Source organism: Plectropomus leopardus, chromosome 9 (assembly GCF_026936395.1).
Source record: "Plectropomus leopardus strain MGB_pleo_1.0 chromosome 9, ASM2693639v1, whole genome shotgun sequence".
Classification (NCBI taxonomy): domain Eukaryota; kingdom Metazoa; phylum Chordata; class Actinopteri; order Perciformes; family Serranidae; genus Plectropomus; species Plectropomus leopardus.
Window position 1 is genome coordinate 20,634,997 of NC_142184.1, and position 10,812 is coordinate 20,645,808.

Genomic DNA, 10,812 nt, shown 5'->3' on the forward strand with positions numbered 1-10,812 from the left:
GTAATCCTGCTGCGTGTTAGAGCAGGTGTGTTTATGCTGAACGTCCTGATGCTTATGGTTTCCAAGATGAAGCAAGGTTGATGGTTAAACTCAAGGTCACTTCTTCATTACAGCGGGGCAGTGGGAAATAAATTACTCAGTGTTGCTCAGTGTGACTGTCACATGGGCAAGGAAACAGGTAAACGTCCCTCTTTGCATCAATTTAGGGTCAGCCACAGAGTGCATCCAGTGGCTCTGAAGAGTGACGGAGCCCCCCCTGCCCAGACCAAAGTCAGAATAAATCAGATCTGGAGCCAGGAGCTTTACTGCACTGAGCAATGTGTCTGCATTGCTTAACTCAAGACCCCTCTGCGGACCTGATGACTGCCGAGGCCACTACTGAGCTCATTCCAAGACACCGGGAGGCATATCTGGCTCCGACCAACTTACACAACCAACTCCAGCGTCTGTGTTAACAGAGAGCACTGGAGCATCGTATATTATAAACAGAGAAAGCAAAAGAAAAACGAGCTGGGCTATTTATCATTCCTTTTTCAGGGCACAAAATTATTTTCTTTGTTTCACTTTTCTCTCTTTCAATTTTTTTTATAGGGTCGTCTGTCAAAGCAGCTGGGAATTTATTTTGGGGAGTTTGTTTCACTCAGAAAATAACAAAAAAAGTTATTCGCATCCAGATATGCCTGTTGTTTTTTTTTTAAATGATTAACTATAACTGTTTTCATGGTGTTTTTTGCCAAATATAGCCACACTTCTGTTTTTATTGGTTGCTGTTATGATTCTACAGAAAGATGAAGCATTTATTTATCTTGAAATGGGTTTTTCCCTTCGAGCTAGGAGGATCAAGGTTAGCTTTTATCACTTTCGCCCACCTTGTTTTCATTACTTAAAGCGTGGTTGTGTTTACAGCTCAGCAAGAGCCTGTCATTTTTTTCCCTTCATAGTAAAAAAAGGCATGTGAACAAGGTCTGATAAAATCCATTTTATGGGAGGTCATTCAACATGCTTTCACAGGATTTATGCCCAAAGAAACGGTTTGTTGTGATGTGTCTGCTCCTGTTTAACCTACAGCATTTCATGGCTCCAGGCCAACTATGAGCTCTATTACAGTGGTTGACCTTTTTGGTGTGAAAGTGGAGGGGATGTCTCATATGATAGAGGAAAAGACCTTGAGACAGAGTGAGAGAGAGAGAGAGAGAAAGAAAAGGGCATTTCCCCATATATGGCTGCTTCTTGACTGGCAACTGCATCGACAGGCAAAGCGGATTAGAGGATGCCCAATCAGGACAGGAAGAGGGAGATAACACAGAGGAAATCACAAAAGCTTGGAACTGACAGCGAGTTTATTCACTCCAAACACACTCTGACGGTTGTGGCTGAAGCAGCTATGCATGTTACATGCCTCTCTGTACACACACATAAAACAACCAGGACAAAAACTGTTATTGCAATGTAATGAAGGGGAAGCCAGCGTGAAAAGATACAGTCTGTTTTCTGATTATTGAGATAGCCGGCAGTTTGTTGAACTTAACAAAAAAGTGTGATGAATGAGTAGTAGAAACTATGCTTAAAATGTGACTTCATGTGAGAAGCGTTTGGGTGACGCCAGTTTCCACATTGCTGAATCTCGCTAAGCCCATCAGTGTCTGCCCCCCGGAGCTGGTGTTTTACACACCTCTGTCAACGCAGCTTTGCTCTGCCTCACAACACACACACCCAGATTCCTCCACAGTCACTCCTGTTTATTCGATTTGTCGTACGTAATTACGATACTGATGAACTGAATAATACTTGTGATAAGCATTATGAGCATTGGCACCACCAGAATTTTGACCACTGAAAATCTTCAGATGGAACACCAAAATCCAATAGCTATACCTAAATTTCAGGGATTTGATTTTGCTATTGAGAAATATGGTTAAAAACTCGACATGAGAGTTAAGCAATCAGATACTGATCTTGTTTGACAGTTAAAACGACTAATCATTTAATGTGCATCGGCTTATACTGGTACAGTAAAAATTTTCCTGAAAAAAATTCCTGTTTTAATGTGTGATTGATCTGTACATGCCAGGCCATTCATTGTTCATCAAACAGGCTGGTTGCCCTTTTCCTTAAAATAGACTGATATACAGCTTTAATATGATTTTCATCGACTGTAAGGAACAAAACATTTTCTGAGAACGAGGTTTGAAATAGTCAGCCGGCGGGTGCCCTTCTGCTTAGAGTTTGTATGTTTTCTCTACGTCAGCAGGGGTTTTTGCTTCAGGTAAACCGGCTTTCTCTTACAGTGCAAAGAAATGCGGGTTAGGTTTATTGGTGACTACAAAATGCCCTTAGGTGTGAATGTGAGCACAAATGTCTTCATAGCTCTATAGCTTTCCCTCTGCACAAAAAAAAGCCACTTTCCCCGACTAAGATGGCTTGTTTATTTAATTGTAAAGGGCACAATTGGCATTCACTCACAGGTCAAATGACTCTGCAGTAGTCATGGGAATTTAACAGATCCGGCTCAGAATTGCTTTCATCAGCCGTGATGGAAATACAACAACTGGGTTGATGTGTTGATTAAAGACCCTTTGCCAGCACAATACAATGATGGGCCACCAGATAATGCTGTCCATCTATGCCCAAGCAGTGCTCAAAAATCACTCAAAATTAGTCTGCACAAACTATGAAAGAGAGATTAAATAGGTAGGAGATAAACAAAGAAGTAATCACAGTAATTTTCACTGGCCTCCATGCTTTTTTCTACTGTTAAATAACCTTTTTCATGCCTATTGGACTTAACACACTAGTAAAAAAACAACAACATATATGTGTGTCCAGATATGGTCTACTGGCAAATGGACAGAAGTCTTATTGCCTACTTTAAGCAGATTTTCTCACATTTAAAAAATCAGTGTACACACAATGGGGTATAAGTGACAGCATAGTGTCAGACAGTCCTGCAACCTGTCCACAGTGTACCCCAACTCTTGCCCAATATAAGCTGGGATAAGCTCCAGCACTAGATATCTTGAGATGAGTGTAAGGGACCTCTTTAAAAATCACCATGCTAGTTATTCCCTCATCAAAATTTAGCCAAACTCTGGAGCGTTATTTAGCCTCCTTCCCAACAAGCTACCATAACATGGTACCCATAGGCGCATTAGGTGGTCTAGTTTCACAAACTACCACTAGCTTCACACTAATTTTAAAAAATACGTACATCAAAGCCTCAAAAAGACACTGATGTTGGCCTCCAATTATTTTCTCCAGGGAAGGCAACTGTATCAGCCCCCCCACACACAAGAGGCCCACTGGCTACAAGATGCTTTTGATTGCTGAATCAGGATTAAAGCCATGTGTTTAGTAATTATATTAAAAATTCATGTGGTTCAGATTTGTCTGTTTACATGACCTTGTAAATTAGTGTCTGAAACAGAAAAAAATATACAGATAAACAATTTGTCACTAAAAGAATAAATTGTGACTTCCTGTGAGTGCATTCACTCTGAAACAACAACAAAAATCTCAAAATATTTCATTCTACATCCGCAATCATTTGCCCTGATGTGTGGGTTTTGAGTCAAGCACTTTGAACTCCATCACACAACAAAGAGGAGGAAGAGTCTGGTGTCAGCGTCGACTCAGTGTGGCCTTCTTTGACTGTTTGTTTGTTCATTCCATTTATATCCCTCCATGCAGCCGTTCCCGACTTCCCACAGCCTAATAGGTGACTCCATGAGGGAGTTCCTGGATTCGCTCCAGCTCATGTCTTCTCTAAACTACAAAACATTGTGACGTCTCTATTGTATGCTCACCAAGGTGACAAAAGACAAAAGCTGAGATGTGCTTACACAATCAGAGCGTATGTTAGTGCTCACAAAGCTACAGAAAAGCAGACATATGAGAAACTTCTTGTGTACTCTGTACACTGCTGTGTTTATGTGTGCGGATCACGTTACTCATATACAAAGTTTACATTAGTCTCATGGGAGTCAGTGAGAAGTTGCAGTTGTGCTGCTCTTAGAGGCGGAAAAGCAGCTCTCCGAGTGCAATAGGTACAGTGCGTGCAAACACAGATTCAGGCCAGCTACAGAAATAGACATGCTAAGTTTAAATCTGTAACATACTAGATCTCATAAGCTTCAGAGTACCTATAAATGTGACAAACTTGAGTGAAGTTTATGTGAAACAAAACAGGGGCTCAAAGTGTATTATGCAATGTGTTGCATGACATTGCCAACAGCTGATACTGAATCAGGAGTGTAATCTGGCCATGAGGTGATAGCTAGCCTCACACGGCATCCAACAGCAGCACAGAGCTGCCACAGTGTGTTCGACTGGTGGCACTGCAGCAAGTCAGATAGGTAACAGCAGCTCCAGCAACTCTTAAGTGATTTAACACCTGTGCTGTGTGTGCTGTTACATTGGGGTACATTGAGAAAAAAAACAGAGCAGGACAGAGCAGTGCTGCTGAGCTCGGACACGTAGCTCACTATGATTATCTGGGAATGCCAGTAGTAGTCATGGCTCTCGTCTGCAGACAGAAATAGCTTTGATGTCCATCGAGAGTTCAGCTACAACCTCTAAGCTGAACATGTTTACAGCAACACCAGGGTCAAACTTCATGGTTTGTTAACTTTTATAGTAATGAGTTCACAGGGTGAGAGTTTTAAAGACAAAAATAATTCTCATATGAATCACTTCTACTGTAGTTTCCAATTTTCCATCAGTAAAGTAGATGTAAATCTTTCATGGAAGTTTTTAAGTGGCTTTTGTTTTTGGCAGATCTGGAGACGAGGACTAAAAGTGATGCTCTTGTTAAGAAGAATATCATAACAATCTTTCATCTGTCTAGCAATTAGTGTGTGTAAGTAAAATCTGCTTGGAAGCGCTTGTTCTTTGATTTAGATGAGGTCAGAGATTGTTGAATCATGCCGACGACACTAATTTACTACTGGCAAACAAACAGAAAAACCTTCATAGCCTATGTTGCTATGGAACAGGAGACGATGAATCTCCCGGTGTGTCTCGGAAAAAAAGGAATTTATAGAGGAGGCAGTCCATCACAGGACTGTCACATGAAGCAACACAATACATCGGAAGAGAAACAAGCCATTTATTCAATTTACTGGAAGAGACTTTTACACTCGGCCTGGTCAGACCAGCCAGTACAGTCACGTGATTCATGTGCTGTGAGGTCTTCACTGCACTGTTGGTTTTCAGCACATCTGTACAAGTCCCACTCCCACCAATGCATCCACACAGAAGGACAAAAGGTAATCTGGTCCAGAAGTAGCAACGTCTTTTAAGCAGGACTGAATTCAGGATGTGATCCATATTTATTTTCTTATAGTGTCCAGGTTTGTTGTTTGGTATTTATCAAAAAATTACAAAATCCCATCCACTCTGAAAAGACAAACTCATGAGGAAATTCATCTAAAAAATTGATAAGACTGATGGCACACTGACACAGTCTGAATTAAAAAACAGAAAAATGCAAAGACTGCTACTCTTTCTCCTCGTCCCCGAACAGATCAAGTGGCAAAATCCTTTTGGCTCGCCACAACACTGGATGATGGTTAGTTGGTCGAGCTCCACCAGAATTCAGTCTTTAACAATCCAGTGATTGTGAACCCATTTATGCTTGGATGGTGCTCTTTGCACTGAAGGCCATGTAGTAGACCAGGATACCCATGAGGGCGGCCACCACCTCAGTAGACACCCATGGGCCGTTCCACGCACCCTGTAGAGAGATTTACAATTTAAAAAAAGCTCATCACAGGTTCAGAGGAGGAATAATACACAAATGATGACCAATTAAACATTTAAAGAAGTGTTGTCATCACATTACATTTGTGCATACTGCTCCTAATTAAGTCACAAAATCACATTACACTTACTATTAATAAAACAATTACGTTCTTATTACATAAGTTCCTACATTATCTGCATTATGGAGGGACAGAAAAAAAAAATCAAGCACGTCTACAACATTGACAACATTACAGTGTGGTGGGCTTGCGCCTGGGTAGTCTGGTGACAGATTGAGAGACTTCTCCTCATGAGGTATCACCAGTGCTTTAGTGATTAAGACGTTAAATAAGCTGGACTAGTCAACTATAAAGTCATGGTTTAGTGTGCAAGCAAATCAACTGAGTTTGTTCCAGTGCATCTGACCTATCAAAAGGTCTAGAGTGTAGGATTTAGTGGTATCTAACAGTGAGGTAGCAGACTGCAACCAACTGAGACTTCTCCAGTGTACTAAGTATGTAGGAGAACGATGGTGGCTGACATGAAAACGCGAAACTCACCAGTCTGTAAACTCTCCTCCTGCTGACTTCTGCTTGCTAGCTGCTAGCTAGGCAGGTCGAGGTTTAGAAATGTAAAATTCGAGAAAAGATGAAGAAATGGGCTCCAGCTGAGCTAGCATTCTCTTTAGCTGTTGTACAGGCGCCGGAAAATAAACTGGCCGATCTCCGAGCTGCATCGGTTTCCAACAGGATATCAGGAACTGTAATATCCCTTGATTCATCGAAATTTGTCTTAATTATGGACGGCACCATTTAATCAGGTGAGTCTTTTTGTGATGGTAGGATTGTGAGGCGCCGTCCCATTCATGCTCTGGATCATTGCTATGATTTTACACCCTGTAGATCCAGCTGCAGGGTGGAGTCACTACCCATGCTCAGGTGGAGCAACAATGAGTGGACAGTTAAATCATTTCAAAACCAGACACCACTGATTACCTGAACCATCCGGAAACATGGGAAATATTAAAGCAGCAGGCAACAATATAAGATGACGCAAAGAATCACTACATTGCAGTGCACAAGTTAAAGGAGCTGATGGGAATCACTGGAGTTGTACCTTGAATAATTCCATGTGGCACATAAATGATCACTGACTGAGTAATTGATTGAAAGTATTTGATTTGTCTGTTCTGGGCTACTGTAGAAGAACATGGGTGACTGTGGAAGAGGACCCACTGTATGCAGATTAAACCGCTAATATGAAGGTAGTGAAAACACAACGTTTTCTGCTAATATATCCCCCTAAATTATTCATACTGGACCTTTAAATGTAGTTCAGTTGCCATCTAAATGAGCATAAGTCTGTTGACTAATGGTTTTTGGAAGGCCAGTCTGTTGTATTATTTCATTTTGAGGCAGTTAGAGCTTACTGCCATCTTCATTTTCCTATTGGGCCTTGATTTGTGTGGATATGTGCCAATGTGTTTTATGTTACATTGTTGACAGGTGATCATGTGACAATGCATCTCAGGTGAAGTAGTGTAATGTAAAGAGTTGGGTTATAAATTATTTTCTGCAGGAAGTAATTAAGATAAATAATGCATTATTTTTTTTACAGTAAGGAGTAATATGTAACATTACTTTTGAGTAACAACCCCAATTGCTTTTAGGAATACAATATTCATCATTACATCATCAGAAAAATACCCCTTTTTGAATAAAATCTGTATGAAGGCTGTTTGATTTCTTGTATTTATAAGGACAACACAGATTAATCAGCAGTTGTGTAAATGTGCCAGTGTTAGCCAGCTGGCTAATTTTCTACTACTAGTGTCATAAGGGTTAGCTGATCCTTCTTTAGTGTCTATGACGTACTCCAAACAATAATAGGTAGAAAATGCTTCTTCTAAATGAACTGTGTCTGATAAAATTATGCCATAAAGTTGTTACATGTTCAATGTTTTCTTCAGAATCTTTGAGGAATTAAACACTAATTTGAGCCGACAAAGACTGATTTTTTGGCCCCTTGGGGACAGCAGAATAAAAACTGTAAACATACGAATACATCATATTGTCACCTTTGTTAATATTGCAAATGTGTTGGCAAATGCTTGACTATTCACGTATGCACAGAGAAACATTAGCATTCACTGAGAGTTTTGCTTCTGGCTGCCCATTTAATACATGTCCAATATTCTACATCCTGAGGTAAATGTCTGCTAAATCCACAGCTGTGTCCACCAGCTTGTCACAAACTGTGTTTGTTTGCAGTTTGTGGGTAGGTGGTGGTGCACAGTGGGTTTTTAGTGTTTTTTTAACAGCATTATTTGTAAAATCCAAAAACTCTAATTGAGCATACAGGTGTTCAATTAGAGGGTCTATAAGAGACTCACCCTGTGGTCAATGTTGACAGAGAAGAGAGGCTGAATGGCATTTACATCTTCATTGTTTCTCTGGGCCTGGAACAGAAGAAACGCACACATGCAAATCAAATTAAACTTTAAATTGTCTTTTAAAACGACAGGTTTTTACAAAATACAGTGGAGCTTGGTGGCAGTTAACTATGAGGTTATCGAAACTAAGCACTAAACACGAACCTTGCGCAGGGCGCTGTAGGACTCCTCATCAAAGAATTTGACCTGATATGTTCCAGAGCTGGCCTGTTTGTGAGGAAGACTCCAGGACACCTGGGGAAGGGAAGAAATCACATATTGACAAATGCATCTCAGGTAAAATCTAGGATGGTTTTAAGAGATTGTTAATTTGAAAAGGGACTGTGGAAGTATTTGACAATTTGCAATATGACAGGAGGCCAGGGGGCAGTTGGTAAACAAACATTAATAATATTTAGTAATATATATAATGAATTAATTGCTTGTTTTAAACCTTATATATTTGCTATCCTCATGATAGAGGTAAAGAGGTAAATCCAGTCGCAGCAGCCTAGTACAGTAACATAAATGTGTGTTTCTAGGGTTTGAGGACATTCGGGGCTCAGTCAAGAGTATCCCTGCTCCCCTCAACAGAGGCCTGGGGGATACCCCTATGGTGCTTAAAAAAAAAAAAAAAGCAGCTCAATTTGATGCTATGCATCTTATTCACCTTATTTACATTAAAAAATAAAAATCCTGGTGCAAATCAATTTTCATTTTGAATTAGAAGTGGCTGGTGGGCCACCTGTCACCCTATCAAGGGCCAGATTTGCCCATCGGGCCTTAAGTATCACTGGTCTACCGGACACATTTCCTTGATACCCTTAATCCCAACAGAATGAATTTCATTGTTTGGCTTATCATCTCTTAGTGTGCTATAACATGAGATTCTGCTTTGAGAGGCTCTAGCTCCCCCGATAGGATGTTTTTGCTGAGCTGACTGCAGTCACCTCTAATTAATTGCACCTGTGTATATCGTTTGACATTACCCCCATCACACTGGGGGAAGGGAAAATGACCATATGGCGATTCTGCATATGTAAAATTGGAGGGCTGTTGAGGTCTTCATTATGATGAGAAAATCAGACAGGAATTACATCACCTAAGGAAAAGCTTTGGCCGTTAAAGGTTCAGGGTGGTCCTGAATAAGTATAGGAGAGTAGTGAACTGCAATTGGGCAACACTCAATCTTTGACTCATTGTGGCTACAAGATCAACCTCCTTCAGTGTCATGTATAATCTGGTGCCAACCATAAAACACAAGTGCTTAAATCAGTACACATGAACAGGAGTCCTCCATACCTGGTACTTGCCGACATCCTGTCCTCTGGTAACAGGGAACTGTCTTCCATTGACATCAGCATACAGAGTCACACTCTGGAGAGGTCAGAAACAATCATTACTATTAAGACCAGAAGGAGAGCACACATTACACCTGTTTTAAAAACTTTACATTGACTGCCTGTTTGTTTACACACAGATTTTTAAATTCTTTCATGAGTTTATAAGGCACATCGTGGCCTTGCACCAGACTACACCTCAGAGATACTTTTGGCATATGAACCAGGAAGGCCCCCCAGATCCTCAGACTACAACATTTGGTGATTCTGCTTTTAGAGATCATGCCCCAAAACACTGGAGCAGCCTGTCAGAGGATCTGAGAGGAGCTGAAAATATGGATGCTTTTAAACATGCACTAAAGTCCTATATGTAGTGTCTTACTGTCACTATTTTATGGTTTATGCATACTCTTTTTCTTTTTTAAGATCCATTTTTACTCTTTTCATATGTTGTTGTAATAATTGTTTCTTCAATCAAATTGCAAAGCACTTTTAATCGCATTTAATTTGTTTGAAAGGTGCTATAAGCTTAGACTTGATTGACTGACTGATTGATTGATTACCCAGTCAGCTGCCTGATAAAACCATTCAGTAATCATACTGTGTGATGGACGTGTTGGAGGAGGTACCTGTGCTCCGTTGGCACAGGCCAGGCTGAGCTCAACGATGAAGACAGACTCAGAGGAGATGACGGCGTCAGAGGTGGTGTAGGCCGACGGAGTGATGGCTGGGTCTGTGCAGCTCTCTCCTGTCAACACACCGTGAGCAGAGGTTAGTTTAAGTCCCGCACACCAATGAGTCAGCTGCACAGTATTAACACTCCGCACACATTTCTCCAGGACTTATATTTCACCTACATTTGAAGACAAGTTGATGAACTAGCTCTTAGCTAAGGTTGGTTAGCATTGCAGGCTAATTTAACCCGGTAAATGTCTCCCGTCGGTCCCAAAATGACTTACCCGAGCAGGCGACCACCAGCAGAGCGAGGAAGGCGGCTATCCGAATCATCACGATGTCCAGGAGGTTTTCAGTGAGGTTTTTAGTTGTTCCTGAGGTCCAGCTGCTGGACTGCTCTGCTGCTTCACACTGACTGAAAGGAAGAAGTCCACCTCAGCTCAGCGCTGCGACACCTCTGCGCCTGCGCACTAATGACGTGGACTGTTTAGCCGCAGAGCATACTGGGTAACTACTCTGTGTCGACACGTCATCTGAGGCTACATTTTTGTTATGATAATACAAGTAACAAATGTTTTAACTATGTTGGGTTTTTTTTATTTTAATGGGGGATATAAAAACATGTAT

The 10,812-nt window shown here is 41.0% G+C and overlaps 1 protein-coding gene across 1 annotated transcript; it reads right to left on the minus strand.

The window, feature by feature from the left end:
- Positions 1-5,084: 5,084 nt before the first annotated feature.
- On the minus strand, positions 5,085-10,636 carry ssr4 (signal sequence receptor, delta). The gene is made up of 6 exons (XM_042492623.2): positions 10,470-10,636; positions 10,140-10,258; positions 9,473-9,547; positions 8,336-8,425; positions 8,132-8,197; positions 5,085-5,731 (listed from the first exon to the last, which is right to left on the minus strand). Exons 1-6 carry the CDS (start codon positions 10,516-10,518, stop codon positions 5,627-5,629), a joined length of 504 nt encoding a protein of 167 aa, XP_042348557.1. The 5' UTR covers positions 10,519-10,636; the 3' UTR covers positions 5,085-5,626.
- Positions 10,637-10,812: the final 176 nt, after the last annotated feature.